At 44.8% G+C, this 18,907-nt stretch overlaps 1 protein-coding gene across 8 annotated transcripts in view; it reads right to left on the bottom strand.

Annotated features, from left to right (window-relative positions):
- The window catches only part of IQSEC3 (IQ motif and Sec7 domain ArfGEF 3), a 93,248-nt gene that overhangs the window by 51,758 nt on the left and 22,583 nt on the right, over positions 1-18,907 (bottom strand). For all 8 annotated transcript variants that reach the window (XM_073544205.1, XM_073544197.1, XM_073544198.1 and 5 more), the window contains exon 2: positions 3,980-4,048. Coding sequence is in view for 7 of the 8 variants with exons in the window: in XM_073544197.1 (XP_073400298.1) it covers positions 3,980-4,048 (69 nt within the window). In the remaining variant the exon portion in view is untranslated. The remainder of the gene's footprint in view (positions 1-3,979; positions 4,049-18,907) is intronic.

Genomic DNA, 18,907 nt, shown 5'->3' on the forward strand with positions numbered 1-18,907 from the left:
AAAGATAAATAATAGCAAGGCCGATGTTTATTAATGAACAATATGTTTAATTAAAAAAAAAAAGGGAAAAAAAATGGCGTGGGCCAGAGGGGGAAAGCCGACGGCCGGGGGCCAATATTTGTAGCCTGGGAAGGGGTTAATACCCATGGATCTTCCCGGGCTATGAATATCAGCCCGCAGCTGTCTGTATAGCCTTTACTGGCTATTAAAATAGGGAGACCACCCCCTCCAAGAAAAAAATGACGTTGGGTCCCCATATATTTTATAGCCAGAAAGGCTACGCAGACAGCTGCAAGCTGATATTCATGGGGTATCAAGGGGTTAATGTCACCTTGCTATTGTAAGGTGACATTAAGCCTGGTTAATAATGGAGAGGCGTCAATAAAAACGCTTCTCCATTATTAATCTAATAAAGGGTTAAAAAAAACACACACATAAGGATAAAGTATTTTAATGAAATGAAACACAACACATTTTTTCATAATTTTTATTACACGCCTGCATCCATTCGAAGCCATCGATCACCAGCAAAAAATAAATAAACAAACCAATATACTCCCTGTCCGACGTAATCCCATTAATAACGATTGTCCCAGGATGATCTCCCGCAGATGTGACCGCTCTATAGGCCTCCGATGACACACTGACCGGAGATAACCCTCCGGCAGTGTGTCATTGGAGATAAGCCTCTCACGTTACGGCACTATAGCGTGAGAAAATTCCCACGCTGTAGTGCCGCAAAGTGACAGGTGAACTCTGGTGACCTGTCGGCGGCAGAATGATACAATGATGGAAATAATCCTCCGCATTGTATCACTGGAGCCCCTGGAGAGCGGTCATATCAGCTGATGTGACAGCTCTCCACGGGAGATCGTCCTGGGACAATCATATTAATTGAATTACGTCGGACAGGCAGTATAGTGTTTGTTTATTATTTTAATTGTTTTTCAGGCGAGCGAGGGCTTCGGGGATTAGCATTATATGGTAAGTATGAACTATATGTGTGTATGTGGTTTTTTTTTTACATTCAACAAGTTAGCCGGATGATGGGACTACTACTGTCCCATCATTGGCTAATGTGTCAATCACTGTCATTGGACGATGCCTGCATAAACACACACGCACAGCCCCACAGACCACCGGACACCCCGCCAGACCCCCCAAAGCCCCGCAAGACCCCCCCACAGCCCGATGACCCCTGCACAGCCCCGGCAGACCCCTGCAAGACCCCGTACAGCCCCGCAAGACCCCTGCACACACACATAGCCCACCCACACCATGGAACGCCTCCCATGATGTCACTTCCTATTTGCTGCGGTTTTGTTTCACAAAACCGCAGCAAATGAGCTTGAAGTCCACAAACATTTTTCATATTTGCGGATTTCAAGCGTTCTAATGCAAGTCTATGGCGGTGGAATCGCCACGATTCCGCAAAAGTAATGAACATGCTGCGTATATTACCGCAATGCGATTCCGCTGCGGAAAAATACACAGCATGGGCACAGTAACTGCGGCAAAAACGCTGCGGAAACCCTTAAAACGCAACGTGTGCACACAGTCTTACAAGGTGGAAGGAGCAGTGCACGCTGAGAGTTGTAGTACTACCGAAGTCAGGTAGCTGCAGTGTATGGGTCCGGGAGTCTGTGGATGTCGCGTCTTCTCAGTGATTCTGACACACGCAGCAGCTCTACCTGCGCTGTCTCAACCCCCTCTAACAGATATTCGGAACAGTCTCTTCCCCAGTGGCACATATTCGGAACAGTCTCTTCCCTTCTGGCACATATTCAGAGCATTTTCTTCTACCTGGCACATATAGGGAGCAGTCTCTTCTCCCCAGCACATATTCAGAGCAGTCTCTTCCCCAGTGGCACATATTTGGAGCATTTTCTTCTACCTGGCACATATAGGGAGCAGTCTCTTCTCCCCAGCACATATTCAGAGCAGTCTCTTCTCTCCGGCACATATTCGGAGCAGTCTCTTCCCCAGTGGCACATATTCGGAGAAGACTCTTCCCTTCTGGCACATATTCGGAACAGTCTTTTCTCCACGGCACATATTCGGAGCAGTCTCTTCGACCTGGTACATATTCGGAGCAGTCTCTTCTCCCCGGCACATATTCGGAGCAGTCTCTTCTCCCCGGCACATATTCCGAGCAGTCTCTTCCCCTCTGGCACATATTCCGAGCAGTCTCCTCCCTCCTAGCACATATTCAGAGCAGTATATTCTCCCCGGCACATATTCGGAACAGTCTCTTCCCTCCTGGCACATATTCGGAGCAGTCTCTTCTCCCCTTCACACATTCGAAGCAGTCTCTTCTGTTGGCACAGCTCTCCGATCCCGCCAGGTGTTGCTGTAGGACTCTCCGGAGAATATTTGCTGCTTCCGCAGCTTTTTCCAGGTTAATTACAGGAGGAAAATCAGCATTAATTTTATGCAAAGGAAACAGAGCAAAAACCAAGAGAGTAACCCCGTCCTGCCCACACACGCACCAGGAGGCAGAAAAGGCAGATATACCCCGCACCCACTGGAAAGACGGGAGACAGACCACCCCCTTCTGTGGAGTCCACCGCAAGATTACAGCACCCATGGTGACCCTCCCGACGGCCCTCTCGACAGCCCTCTATGTGGCCCTTCCGACGTCCGCTGTGCCTCCTGACGCCCGCTGTGTGGCCCACCCGACGGCCCGCAGGGTGGCCCTCCCGACGCCCGCTGGGTGGCCCTCCCGACGCCCGCTGGGTGGCCCTCCCGACGCCCGCTGGGTGGCCCTCCCGACGCCCGCTGGGTGGCCCTCCCGACGCCCGCTGGGTGGCCCTCCCAATGCCCTCTGGGTGGCCCTCCCAATGCCCGCTGGGTGGCCCTCCCAATGCCCGCTGGGTGGCCCTCCCGACGCCCGCTGGGTGGCCCTCATAAAGGGTTTCCAGCAGCACAGAGTATTTAAATATATAGCCATACTGACACCTAAGAGTCACACAGTGAAGGAAAAAGGGTTGCCAGCAGCATAGAGTATTAGCAGCTTGTGTGCAGAAAGGCTGGCAGGTACAGAATGAAAGGAGACGGGTTACAGCACCCATGGTGACCCTCCCGACGGCCCTCTCGACAGCCCTCTAGGTGGCCCTTCCGACGTCCGCTGTGCCCCCTTACGCCCGCTGTGTGGCCCACCCGACGGCCCGCAGGGTGGCCCTCCCGACGCCCGCTGGGTGGCCCTCCCGACGCCCGCTGGGTGGCCCTCCCAATGCCCGCTGGGTGGCCCTCCCGACGCCCGCTGGGTGGCCCTCCCGACGCCCGCTGGGTGGCCCTCCCAATGCCCACTGGGTGGCCCTCCCGACGCCCGCTGGGTGGCCCTCATAAAGGGTTTCCAGCAGCACAGAGTATTTAAGTATATAGCCATACTGACACCTAAGAGTCACACAGTGAAGGAAAAAGGGTTGCCAGCAGCATAGAGTATTAGCAGCTTGTGTGCAGAAAGGCTGGCAGGTACAGAATGAAAGGAGACGGGTTACCTGCAATGCAGAGTATTTAAGGAGATGGATGTGCTGAAGTTTTGGAAAGATATAGGGTGAAAGCTGCGTACTGGAAAAGTAAGGAGCAGCGCAGAGTATTTCAGGGGAGAAGGGTTGTGATTTTTTCAACAACCAGAGACCTCAAAATATTTATAGACGTACGAGTCGCATTTTTACTAATTATCATAGATCAGTGCAATAATTTCCTCTCTCACTGAAGTGTTAAAATACTTTTGCGACCTTTTCCTTGAATTCCCAAAATACACAAACTTGTCTGCAAAAATGCCTTGATAAAAAAAAAAATCTCTTACTGTTTTGAGTTTTACAGCATCGATGCAGAATGATACGTTTCCATGGTTACAGACTACAAACAAACCTGTGAGTAGTCAGACCGAGCAGCTATGTGTTACGGTGTGTGGCGCATCAGGCTGCCATGGCGACCCTGCGCCCATATTGGTGTGTAATCACGGGGGTCTTACCTGGGTGGAGATTGCTTCTGCTCCGCATCCGCGACCGGGCAGCAAAACTGGTGCAAAACCGTCTCATTCCTGGAAAGAAAAAGAACGTATAATACTGTTATATCAGCTCTCAAGAGCATAATCCCGCCGGAGGCCTGTGCTGTAATACTCTGTGCTGCTGGGGAGCCCTGCAACCGCCACTTTCTTCCTCTACCATGTATGAAATAAAGCCCTGGAATCACTAACATCATCCCAAACTCTTACTACTACCCTTTCCTCAAATACTCTGTGCCGCTGTGTGCAGTCAAATAATAGAATACTTTTTCTCTGCGTGTTCCAATTGTAAAACTGAGGACACAAATGAGATGAGGATGAAAACCTGAAATCGAGCGGGCGGCTATTCCCTGAAAGCAGCAGAATAAACAGATTTGTTGTAATATAAAAGCTGCAGCCGCCTGGATCCTGATAGATTGGAGAGAAGAGTGGATTAGAAATCTCCCACCCTCCGATGTGCCGCCTCTGACTCTGATTTATTGGTTTATACATCTATTCTGTCATGTCTTCTGCTTATTGAAAATGTACTGATCCTCATAAAATTATCTACACGGGGGAAGAACACAACACTCATCATCTCCATGTAACTCCACACAGAGAAAAAAGGGCGAATCCAAAACCAGTACTGACTTACATGTCAAAAATAATACAAGAACATTACTATAATACTGCCCCTATATACAATATATAACTACTATAATACTTCTCCTATGTACAAGAATATAACTACTATAATACTGCCCCTATATACAAGAATATAACTACTATAATACTGTCCCTATGTACAAGAATATAACTACTATAATACTGCTCCTATGTACTAGAATATAACTACTATAATACTGCCCCTATATACAAGAATATAACTACTATAATACTACCCCCTATGTACAAGAATATAACTACTATAATACTGCCCCTATGTACAAGAATATAACTACTATAATACTACCCCCTATGTACAAGAATATAACTACTATAATACTGCTCCTATGTGCAAGAATATAACTACTATAATACTGCCCCTATGTACAAGAATATAACTACTATAATACTGCTCCCTATGTACAAGGATATAACTACTATAATACTGCTCACTATGTACAAGAATATAACTACTATAATACTGCTCCCTATGTACAAGAATATAACTACTATAATACTGCCCCTATGTACAGGAATATAACTACTATAATACTGCCCCTATGTACAAGAATATAACTACTATAATACTGCCCCTATGTACAAGACTATAACTACTATAATACTGCTCCTATGTGGAAGAATATAACTACTATAATACTGCCCCGTATGTACAAGAATATAACTACTATAATACTGCCCCCTATGTGCAAGAATATAACTACTATAATACTGCCCCCTATGTGCAAGAATATAACTACTATAATACTGCCCCCTATGTGCAAGAATATAACTACTATAATACTGCCCCCTATGTACAAGAATATAACTACTATAATACTGCCCCTATGTACAAGAATATAACTACTATAATACTGCTCCTATGTACAAGAATATAACTACTATAATACTGCCCCCTATGTACAAGAATATAACTACTATAATACTGCCCCCATGTACAAGAATATAACTACTATAATACTGCCCCCTATGTACAAGAATATAACTACTATAATACTGCCCCCTATGTGCAAGAATATAACTACTATAATACTGCCCCTATGTACAAGAATATAACTACTATAATACTGCCCCCTATGTGCAAGAATATAACTACTATAATACTGCCCCTATGTACAGGAATATAACTATTATAATACTGCTCCTATGTACAAGACTATAACTACTATAATACTGTCCCCTATGTACAAGACTATAACTGCTATAATACTGCCCCTATGTACAAGAATATAACTACTATAATACTGCTCCCTATGTACAAGAATATAACTACTATAATACTGCTCCTATGTACAAGAATATAACTACTATAATACTGCCCCCTATGTACAACACTATAACCACTATAATACTGCCCCCTATGTACAACACTATAACCGCTATAATACTGCCCCTATGTACAAGAATATAACTACTATAATACTGCTCCTATGTACAAGAATATAAATACTATAATACTGCTCCTATGTACAAGAATATAACAACTATAATACTGCCCCCTATGTGCAAGAATATAAATACTATAATACTGCCCCCTATGTGCAAGAATATAACTACTATAATACTGCACCCCATGTACAAGAATATAACTACTATAATACTGCTCCCTATGTACAAGAATATAACTACTATAATACTGCTCCTATGTACAAGAATATAACTACTATAATACTGCCCCTATGTACAAGAATATAACTACTATAATACTGCCCCTATGTACAAGAATATAACTACTATAATACTGCCCCTATGTACAAGAATATAACTACTATAATACTGCCCCTATGTACAAGAATATAACTACTATAATACTGCCCCTATGCACCAGAATATAACTACTATAATACTGCCCCTATGTACAAGAATGTAACTACTATAATACTGTCCCTATGTACAAGAATATAACTACTATAATACTGCTCCCTATGTACAAGAATATAACTACTATAATACTGCCCCCCTATGTACAAGAATATAACTACTATAATACTGCTCCTTTGTACAAGAATATAACTACTATAATACTGCTCCTATGTACAAGAATATAACTACTATAATACTGCTCCCTATGTACAAGAATATAACTACTATAATACTGCCCCCTATGTGCAAGAATATAACTACAATAATACTGCCCCTATGTACAAGAATATAACTATTATAATACTGCTCCTATGTACAAGAATATAACTACTATAATACTGTCCCCTATGTACAAGACTATAACTGCTATAATACTGCCCCTATGTACAAGAATATAACTACTATAATACTGCCCCTATGTACAAGAATATAACTACTATAATACTGCTCCTATGTACAAGAATATAACTACTATAATACTGCCCCCTATGTACAACACTATAACCACTATAATACTGCCCCTATATACAAGAATATAACTACTATAATACTGCCCCTATGTACAAGAATATAACTACTATAATACTGCCCCTATGTACAAGAATATAACTACTATAATACTGCCCCTATGTACAAGAATATAACTACTATAATATTGCCCCTATGTACAAGAATATAACTACTATAATACTGCTCCCTATGTACAAGAATATAACTACTATAATACTGCCCCTATGCACAAGAATATAACTACTATAATACTGCCCCTATGTACAAGAATGTAACTACTATAATACTGTCCCTATGTACAAGAATATAACTACTATAATACTGCCCCCATGTACAAGAATATAACTACTATAATACTGCTCCCTATGTACAAGAATATAACTACTATAATACTGCCCCCCTATGTACAAGAATATAACTACTATAATACTGCTCCTTTGTACAAGAATATAACTACTATAATACTGCTCCTATGTACAAGAATATAACTACTATAATACTGCTCCTATGTACAAGAATATAACTACTATAATACTGTCCCCTATGTACAAGAATATAACTACTATAATACTGCTCCTATATACAAGAATATAACTACTATAATACTGCTCCTATGTACAAGAATATAACTACTATAATACTGTCCCCTATGTACAAGAATATAACTACTATAATACTGCTCCTATATACAAGAATATAACTACTATAATACTGCTCCTTTGTACAAGAATATAACTACTATAATACTGCCCCTATGTACAAGAATATAACTACTATAATACTGCTCCTATATACAAGAATATAACTACTATAATACTGCCCCCTATGTACAAGAATATAACTACTATAATACTGCTCCTATATACAAGAATATAACTACTATAATACTGCTCCTATATACAAGAATATAACTACTATAATACTGCCCCCTATGTACAAGAATATAACTACTATAATACTGCCCCTATGTACAAGAATATAACTACTATAATACTGCTCCTATGTACAAGAATATAACTACTATAATACTGCTCCTATGTACAAGAATATAACTACTATAATACTGCTCCTATGTACAAGAATAATGACTTTTGGGTTCTCATTGGCTGTAAGCCATAATCATCAACATTAACAGAACTAAACCCGTGACATAGATCACTCTGTGTGTAATGACTCTATATTATATTATCTGGGTTTCACTTTTTGCATTGAAGAACTGAACTAAATTCCCTTTTTGATGATATTCTCATTTGGTGGGACGCGCCTGTGTATAATGTATGGTGGCGCTCTCCCTGGGATGACACGCGGCCCAGTTGTCGTCTCCATCTTCTCAGCCGCTCTATAATTAAACCACTTTATGTGGCGCTGATCCTAATGAATAAATTACTCCTCTCATCATCTTCCTGGTCTCTTCATTTAAGCACTTTACAAATGTCATCGCCTGCTTCCCGCGCTGCCCCCTACGGAGACCTTCTAGACCCCCGGTAATACTGCACAGCAGGGACAATCAGGAGTGCATCTGAGGATACTCCAGGTCCCTACAGACCCCGGGGAGTGATGCGAGACCGCCCTGCTTTTCTGGCATCTAGTCATTGTGTCATATACGACCGAGCGAATATTTACACGGATCCTGCCGCCATCACTCCAATCATGCACGGATTCGATAGCCACGTGATCGTCTCTTTCCAACCTTCAGTAACCATCTTGACCTTTTCATTTGATAAGAAGAGTTAACACATGAAGCTATTGACCCCCCCCCATCAAGATGTCGCATACATATGACCGCCACCTCCCCCCAATGTGACCCCAAGCGGTGCACGCGGCCATCTAATACAATATATTGGATGCACGCCTTGTTGCCATGACAACGGGTGCACAATCTCATGATTCACACGCTCCTCCAGGAATCACATCGGCCCCTTCACTGTAACATCCGAGGTTCATCCTCCAGAAGCACAGGTCATTAGGGTGATCTCCTTTAATTACAGATGGGAGGACTCACACATGCAAGGACACAATTAATTAATGAGCGGAGTCGCTGACCTCGGCTGCGGAGGCGATCGCCATGGCAAATAGGTCCTAACATTTCTCTCTGTACAATCTGTCCTACTATGGTTCATGAACAAGGAAGCTCAGGATTAACCAACAAATAGTTCATTATCCAACAGGGAACACCTATCTGTAGGGAAACCTACTGTCAATGACCGTGCTGCATCTGTAGCGGCAGCTCGTTCAATCTACAAATCAGCGAACAAAGCAAAATCCAATATTCTAATCAAGGATCGACTTTAAAGGGGACCTGTCATTTGTCATAAATGTGTACTTTTTTTTAGACATGTAAAGGCCACTGCTCTCCTGAATCCAGCGTCATTTTTCTTTTGTTCCTGAGCCTCTCCAATCCTGAAATATGGCCTCTTCTACCTGGCATTTAAATCTTGTTCTTTCAGCTAAGTGGGCGTGGTTCTCAATTCTATGTGGGTGTGTCCATGAAGACCACACCTACTGGGGTAAAAAAGACCAGATTTATATTCAGGGAAGAGAGGGCCATAACTCCGGAATGGCCCAGGAACAAAAGGAAAACATCACCGGATTCAGGAGAACAGCGGCATTTACACCAGGGAAAAATACATATTTTTGGGAAGTGACATGTTCCCTTTAACCCGTGAAAGACCAGTGAGGTACACTTTTGTCACAGGTTGCATACAGGGTGTATGGTGAAAGCTGAGGAGTCGGGATCTGCCTGTAACAACCAGTTAGCTCCAATTGCTGCTGATTAACCATTTAAGCTCCACAGTCTATCACTGACAGCAGCATTTAAACGGTTTAGTTGTAGGTGTGCTTGTTCATCGCCTCCCAACAGCCACCCTGCAACACAATCGTGGGAAGCCAATGGGTTTCCATGGGGGGCCTGCTCAAGACCCCATGGTCTTCATCTCAGTCCTCTTATCAATCAGGTTAGGCTTTAAGGGAGAATGTCAGTTACACTATATACTGCAGTACATAGTATACAGTCATATGTAAAAGTTTGGGCACCCCTATTAATGTTAACCTTTATTCTTTATAACAGTTTTGGTTTTTGCAACAGCTATTTCAGTTTCGTATATCTAATAACTGATGGACTCAGTTATATTTCTGGATTCAAATGAGGTTTATTGTACTAACAGAAAATGTGCAATCTGCATTTAAACAAAATTTGACCGGTGCAAAAGTATGGGCACCCTTATCATTTTCTTGATTTGAACACTCCTAACTACTTTTTACTGACTTCCTGAAGCACTAAATTGGTTTTGTAACCTCATTGAGCTTTGAACTTCATAGCCAGGTGTATCAAATCATGAGAAAAGGTATTTAAGGTGGCCACTTGCAAGTAGTTCTCCTATTTGATTCTCCTATGAAGAGTGGCATCATGGGCTCCTCAAAACAACTCTCAAATGATCTGAAAACAAAGATTATTCAACATAGCTTTTCAGGGGAAGGATGCAAAAAGTTGTCTCAGAGATTTAACCTGTCAGTTTCCACTGTGAGGAACATAGTAAGGAAATGGAAGAACACAGGTACAGTTCTTGTTAAGCCCAGAAGTGGCAGGCCAAGAAAAATATCAGAAAGGCAGAGAAGAAGAATGGTGAGAACAGTCAAGGACAATCCACAGACCACCTCCAAAGACCTGCAGCATCATCTTGCTGCAGATGGTGTCACTGTGCATCGGTCAACAATACAGCGCATGCATAACGCCTTTTTGTATGACCAAACAACTCAATCTTTGTTTCATCAGTCCACAGGACCTTCTTCCAAAATGTAACTGGCTTGTCCCAATGTGCTTTTGCATACCTCAGGTGACTCTGTTTGTGGCGTGCTTGCAGAAACGGCTTCTTTTGCATCACTCTCCCATACAGCTTCTCCTTGTGCAAAGTGCGCTGTATTGTTGACCAATGCACAGTGACACCATCTGCAGCAAGATGATGCTGCCGGTCTTTGGAGGTGGTCTGTGGATTGTCCTTGACTGTTCTCACCATTCTTCTTCTCTGCCTTTCTGATATTTTTCTTGGCCTGCCACTTCTGGGCTTAACAAGAACTGTACCTGTGTTCTTCCATTTCCTTACTATGTTCCTCACAGTGGAAACTGACAGGTTAAATCTCTGAGACAACTTTTTGTATCCTTCCCCTGAAAAGCTATGTTGAATAATCTTTGTTTTCAGATCATTTGAGAGTTGTTTTGAGGAGCCCATGATGCCACTCTTCATAGGAGAATCAAATAGGAGAACTACTTGCAAGTGGCCACCTTAAATACCTTTTCTCATGATTTGATACACCTGGCTATGAAGTTCAAAGCTCAATGAGGTTACAAAACCAATTTAGTGCTTCAGGAAGTCAGTAAAAAGTAGTTAGGAGTGTTCAAATCAAGAAAATGATAAGGGTGCCCATACTTTTGCACCGGTCAAATTTTGTTTAAATGCAGATTGCACATTTTCTGTTAGTACAATAAACCTCATTTGAATCCAGAAATATAACTGAGTCCATCAGTTATTAGATATATGAAACTGAAATAGCTGGTGCAAAAACCAAAATTGTTATAAAGAAAAAAGGTTAACATTAATAGGGGTGCCCAAACTTTTACATATGACTGTAGGTGGATCAAACGATCGCCTGGTCAAGCCCTGCAAGCGGATGAAAAAAAATAATGTCAAAATAAAAACATTTTACAAAATATAAAAAAATTAAATTTAAAATCACCCCCAAGTGAAATCAAAGCACAAAAAAACTGTAGTCGGTATCGTCGTTTCCGTAAGAGTTTGTTCTATGAAAATATAAAAATATTGAGACCATACGTTAAAAGCCAAAGAATAAAAAAAAAAAAAAATGCGTAAAAAAATGCCTAAATTCCATTCTTCGGTCTCCGCACTTAGGAAGCAATCAAAATATCCATCGTATCCACCGAAAAATGGTGTCAATAAAAACATTAGCTCATCCTTTAAAAAATATGGATTCACAGAAAAATAAAAAATGTATGGGTCTCAGAAAATGGCATCAGAATTTTTTTTTTTTTTTTACAAAGTTTAGAATTTATTTTAACCACTAAAATAATAATAAAAAAAAACCCATAGACGTTTAGTATTGCTGTGGTTTTAATGATCTGAAAAAAAATCATCATTTTAGTGGGTCATTTTTATGGCCTCTTGCACACCATATAAATGAAATCTAAAGCAACAGTGATGGAATTGCAGATTTTTCACCTTTTTGCCGCACTTGGAGACTTTTTGTTATGTTTTCAGTACATTATATGGTAAAGTGAAGGGAGAGATTCAAAATTACAGCTTGTCCTGCAAAAATAATACAGCGCTATGGACAGAAACATAAAAAAGTAATGGGGCGGGAAACAATGAAAAATTGACAGATCATAAAGGGGGGGGCCACATATTAATCCGCGGAGCGGAAATTAAAATTTTGATTTGCATCCAATTTCTCACAACATATTGATGCGCAGATTTTTTGCTTGTAAATGATGACACCTAATGGGATGTGTCTGTGATAATGGCTTCTGGCCCGCACAAAAACCCCACTCCAAGGCTGATGGCAGCGAATGGGATTTTTGTCTGCAGCGCTGATCATCTGGGCACAGGCTGCTGTGGCTGATAACAGGGAACAATAGCTGAAACCACTGCCAGTGCTTTATGAGCGTGACTATGACCCTGATATCAGACCCTCGTCTTGCAGCGCTGGCTACGGTAACGTTACCGTCCCTTAAAGGGAGACATCGGCCCACATTGTCTCACGTCATACAGGGGGGGCTTCATCGCCGCGGATGTCACAGGCTCTCGCCACCAGCCTCCCTGCGAGGACCCTCCTGCTGTTTGGACACGTTCAGGCGGCCGCTCATCCCTTGCCGCTAATGAATCCGTCATTCGTTCACGACACAGATGTGCTCAGGGATTTCAGACGAGAATGTAAATCTCACCGCCGGTACAAGTGCGGAGGACATCAACACGGGGGACGACGCACTGAAAAAAAAAAAAAAACAACTTTTTTTGTGTTATTTAGAAGATTGGCGCCTCCGTAATATTCCCACACAGATGTCACCGTCATGTTCGCGAGAGGCGAGCGCCAGCATTCATTTATCTTCTGCACTTTTGATTTTTCCCCCCCAACAGTGGAGCTATGTGGGGGCTTATTTTTACGAGCCGAGATGTACTTTTTTTTTTTTTTTTTTTATTGATACCATTTTGTGGCATGTATGACATTTTAATATTTTTATAATTTTTTTTGGAGGAGTAAACACAGCAGTTTAGGCGTTGCCATTTTCTTTCCTTGATAGATCGGATATCTACAGATGCGGCAGTGCAGAATATTTTTTATTTTTGTAATTTATTTTTTTAATGGAGAAAATGGATGTTTCCATTTTTTTTTTTTTAAGACTTTTAAAACTTTTTTTTTTAACTTTATTTTTAACTCATCTGAACGGACCTGAACGTGTGACTGCTTGATCGCTTGTACTTTCATTGCAGTATACAGGACAAGTCACAGTCATGTATGATACCCAAGGGTTAATGTCTGGCAGGTAGCTGCAATGAAATATAAGAAAAGTGAAACAAAATAAATGACATAATAGGTCACATGGGCTTTATATGGACAGTACGAATGTTACAGACCGAGTCCGTATTATCAAAATCACAGATTATCTGGTTCTAGGCTTTTTACTGTCTTCTAGGCCTCAGGTATCAAAGGTTGCTAGGTAGCAACCAGTCAGGGCGCAGCTTTGATTGTGTAAACTGTACTACAGAAATGAATCGTGGCCTCCGATTGGTTGCTAGGGTGCCATAAATTCAGGAAGACCTTTACCTTTGAAAATAGTAAAGGTTTATAATGTCCGCCACCTGCACACATTATGCTCAAGGTTACTGATGCACGACTGATGGGCAGTAGTAGTAACGTGGGGGGGAAATGTGCATGAGAGCCATTTATGACACACCTCATCTGCTGAGCCACAGGATACAATGACAGATCAATTACTAATATGTCAGGTCGATATGTCCAGTCTGGTGATTTCTGAATCATGTCACCATAGTGGGAAGGCTAAGCGAAGGAGGATGCGGACTGTAATATCGGCCTGTAAAAGCTGACGTTTGGGTGACCACCAGTATGGCTTTCCTGTGGGGCAGTAACAACGGCCATATTGGTTGTCAATATACACCCGTGAATCAGCCGCGACCAGGGCATCCGCTGCCACACTAGAATTTACACTATTCCTCACCACATGTAAGATGTCTGCTTGCAGTCAGTGAATTAAAACGCTGTAATGTGTACAGACTAAGCCTTCCTCTCTTGTAACGCACCCCGCAGTTGTGTCAGTAGAGCAGGAGCAGATTTTCGGCCTCTGAATGTGAATAATAAATTCTCCTATTTAACAAAAGCAATCAGAGATAGTGAAAATGGAGAGGAATTACAAATAAATCCATTAGAAAGCTACAGATCTTTATCTTCCACAATGATTCAGAGATATTTACAGAGAACGGAACCGAGATCCCATCAGCTCTCCAGCACCATGGACAGGGCAGTATTCACTGCAGGTTATCAGCAGCCTGGTAGTAATCTGACATCTGCCAGTGCAGCAGGGTAGTAACCTGACATCTGCCAGTGCAGCAGGGTAGTAATCTGACATCTGCCAGTGCAGCAGGGTAGTAACCTGACATCTGCCAGTGCAGCAGGGTAGTAACCTGACATCTGCCAGTGCAGCAGGGTAGTAATCTGACATCTGCCAGTGCAGCAGGGTAGTAACCTGACATCTGCCAGTGCAGCAGGGTAGTAACCTGACATCTGCCAGTGCAGCAGGGTAGTAACCTGACATCTGCCAGTGCAGCAGGGTAGTAACCTGACATCTGCCAGTGCAGCAGGGTAGTAATCTGACATCTGCCAGTGCAGCAGGGTAGTAACCTGACATCTGCCAGTACAGCAGGGTAGTAATCTGACATCTGCCAGTGCAGCAGGGTAGTAATCTGACATCTGCCAGTGCAGCAGGGTAGTAACCTGACATCTGCCAGTGCAGCAGGGTAGTAACCTGACATCTGCCAGTGCAGCAGGGTAGTAACCTGACATCTGCCAGTACAGGAGGGCAGTAACCTGACATCTGCCAGTACAGCAGGGTAGTAACCTGACATCTGCCAGTACAGCAGGGTAGTAACCTGACATCTGCCAGTGCAGCAGGGTAGTAACCTGACATCTGCCAGTACAGCAGGGTAGTAATCTGACATCTGCCAGTACAGCAGGGTAGTAACCTGACATCTGCCAGTGCAGCAGGGTAGTAACCTGACATCTGCCAGTACAGGAGGGCAGTAACCTGACATCTGCCAGTACAGGAGGGCAGTAACCCGACATCCGCCAGTACAGGAGGGCAGTAACCCGACATCCGCCAGTACAGGAGGGCAGTAACCCGACATCTGCCAGTACAGCAGCGCAGTAACCTGACATCTGCCAGTACAGGAGGGTAGTAACCTGACATCCGCCAATACAGAAGTGCAGTAACCTTTCATCCGCCAGTACAGGAGGGCAGTAACCCGACATCTGCCAGTACAGCAGAGCAGTAACCTGACATCTGCCAGTACAGGAGGGTAGTAACCTGACATCCGCCAATACAGAAGGGCAGTAACCTTTCATCCGCCAGTACAGGAGGGCAGTAACCTGACATCTGCCAGTACAGGAGGGCAGTAACCTGACATCTGCCAGTACAGGAGGGCAGTAACCTGACATCTGCCAGTACAGGAGGGCAGTAACCTGACATCTGCCAGTACAGCAGGGTAGTAACCTGACATCCGCCAATACAGGAGGGCAGTAACCCGACATCTGCCAGTACAGCAGCGCAGTAACCTGACATCCGCCAGTACAGGAGGGCAGTAACCTGACATCTGCCAGTACAGGAGGGCTGTAACCTGACATCTGCCAGTACAGGAGGGCAGTAACCTGACATCTGCCAGTACAGCAGGGTAGTAACCTGACATCTGCCAGTACAGGAGGGCAGTAACCTGACATCTGCCAGTACAGGAGGGTAGTAACCTGACATCTGCCAGTACAGCAGGGTAGTAACCTGACATCTGCCAGTACAGCAGGGTAGTAACCTGACATCCGCCAATACAGAAGGGCAGTAACCTTTCATCCGCCAGTACAGGAGGGCAGTAACCCGACATCTGCCAGTACAGCAGCGCAGTAACCTGACATCCGCCAGTACAGGAGGGCAGTAACCTGACATCTGCCAGTACAGGAGGGCAGTAACCTGACATCCGCCAGTACAGGAGGGCAGTAACCTGACATCTGCCAGTACAGGAGGGCAGTAACCTGACATCCGCCAGTACAGGAGGGCAGTAACCCGACATCCGCCAGTACAGGAGAGCAGTAACCCAACATCCACCAGTACAGGAGGGCAGTAACCCGACATCCGCCAGTACAGGAGGGCAGTAACCTGACATCTGCCAGTACAGGAGGGCAGTAACCCGACATCCGCCAGTACAGGAGGGCAGTAACCTGACATCTGCCAGTACAGGAGGGCAGTAACCTGACATCCGCCAGTACAGGAGGGCAGTAACCTGACATCCGCCAGTACAGGAGGGCAGTAACCTGACATCCGCCAGTACAGGAGGGCAGTAACCTGACATCCGCCAGTACAGCAGGGTAGTAACCTGACATCCGCCAGTATAGGAGGGCAGTAACCTGACATCCGCCAGTACAGGAGGGCAGTAACCTGACATCTGCCAGTACAGGAGGGTAGTAACCTGACATCTGCCAGTACAGGAGGGTAGTAACCTTACATCTGCCAGTACAGGAGGGTAGTAACCTGACATCTGCCAGTACAGGAGGGTAGTAACCTGACATCTGCCAGTACTGGAGGACAGTAACCTGAAATCTGCCAATACAGGAGGGCAGTAACCTGACATCCGCCAGCACAGCAGGGTAGTAACCTGACATCTGCCAGTACTGGAGGACATTAACCTGACATCTGCCAGTACTGGAGGACAGTAACCTGACATCCGCCAGTACAGGAGGGCAGTAACCTGACATCCGCCAGTACAGGAGGGCAGTAACCTGACATCCGCCAGCACAGCAGGGTAGTAACCTGACATCTGCCAACACAGCAGGGTAGTAACCTGACATCTAGCAGTACAGGAGGACAGCAACCAGACACTGATTTCTAGGACCCACATAGAAAAAAACACAATGGTGTCTTCAATTTCACAAAAATCCAAGGGATCTTCAGATATTTTGTAAAATGTAGCCATGTACCCTGAAATACTTCTACTGTGTCATCATCAGTCTGAGACCCCCCCCACCAAAAAAAAAAAACATTAACACACAACACATGGTGCATTGGTCAGCAGTCACTACTCCAGAAAACCTCTGCAATGCTGGTGACCCAACGCTGTGAACGTTTTATCTCAACTGAAATACTCTGTGCTGCTGGGGAATCTGCTGCTTCCTCCAGGTAACTCTCTGCCTGTGATCTCCCACAGAGATCAATGCATTCCTCTCCTGAAACCCTCTGTGCTGCTTGAGATTTGACTCCTTCGTCTATATATGTAAGTCTTTATCTACAATCTTTGGTTTTAGGCAGATGAGCTTTTGCCAGAAGGAGGGCCTCTGTGCCTTGACCCCTTCCCCTGATGGACCCCTGGGAAGTGCCCAACTGCTGCGGTAATGAATTGGGGGAGGGGGATCTCGGCTGCAGAGCATCTGGGTCATCAGAGAATGGAGACGTAATTATGCCCATATTTTCTCATTTGCTCCTGCCTGGCGAGAACCCTGAAGATAAGCGGCATCCGTCATATTAATGCACAGGGGCTGCGTACTGGGACGAGCGTTATGTATTCATTACGGGAACGTGGAGTGGCCCTCTGCCACGTACGTGGCCCCTGGAGTGGCCCTCTGCTCGTACGTGGCCCCTGGAGTGGACTTCTGCTACGTGAGTGGCCCTCTGCTACGTACGTGGCCCCTGGAGTGGCCCTCTGCTACGTACGTGGCCCATGGAGTGGCCCTCTGCTACGTACGTGGCCCATGGAGTGGCCCTCTCCTTCGTACGTGGCCCCTGGAGTGGCCCTCTGCTTCGTACGTGGCCCCTGGAGTGGCCCTCTCCTTCGTACGTGGCCCCTGGAGTGGCCCTCTCCTTCGTACGTGGCCCCTGGAGTGGCCCTCTCCTTCGTACGTGGCCCCTGGAGTGGCCCTCTCCTTCGTACGTGGCCCCTGGAGTGGCCCTCTCCTTCGTACGTGGCCCCTGGAGTGGCCCTCTCCTTCGTACGTGGCCCCTGGAGTGGCCCTCTCCTTCGTACGTGGCCCCTGGAGTGGCCCTCTCCTTCGTACGTGGCCCCTGGAGTGGCCCTCTGCTTCGTACGTGGCCCCTGGAGTGGCCCTCTGCTTCGTACGTGGCCCCTGCTCACTCCATCATCAAGCATAGAACACATGGCCCAGGACTCCCAGTAAGAATTTTATTGGTATGGAAAAGGGAATGGATGGCTCATGGCACAATATTTGGGCAATGATACATCTCCCTGTAGAAGCAGGCAATCAGGTATTTCTCATCATGGCTGATAACAGGGAGCAATAGACTGCAAAAGTAGCATTCTTTCAAATGGGCTCCGTGTCTGTCTATTCTGCACTGCAGCTGCATGAGGACTACAAGTCTCAGCACGTGCCTTCTGCAGAGTGTACCCCGTATACAGCGTGCTCCTCCGCAGTGTGGGAAGAAGAGCGCACATAATCTGCATCTCTGAATTGAGTGATTCCCCCGGTGCGGCTGGGAGGGGGCGGACAGGTTACTTCTCCCGATTGCCCACATCTTCCAGAAATAGACAAAGCAGCGAGCGGAAAGAGAAGCAAGCGGGAAAA

The sequence above is a fragment of the Dendrobates tinctorius genome, unplaced genomic scaffold (genome assembly GCF_039654945.1).
Source record: "Dendrobates tinctorius isolate UK_male_01 unplaced genomic scaffold, ASM3965494v1 ptg000136l, whole genome shotgun sequence".
In the NCBI taxonomy this organism is placed as follows: domain Eukaryota; kingdom Metazoa; phylum Chordata; class Amphibia; order Anura; family Dendrobatidae; genus Dendrobates; species Dendrobates tinctorius.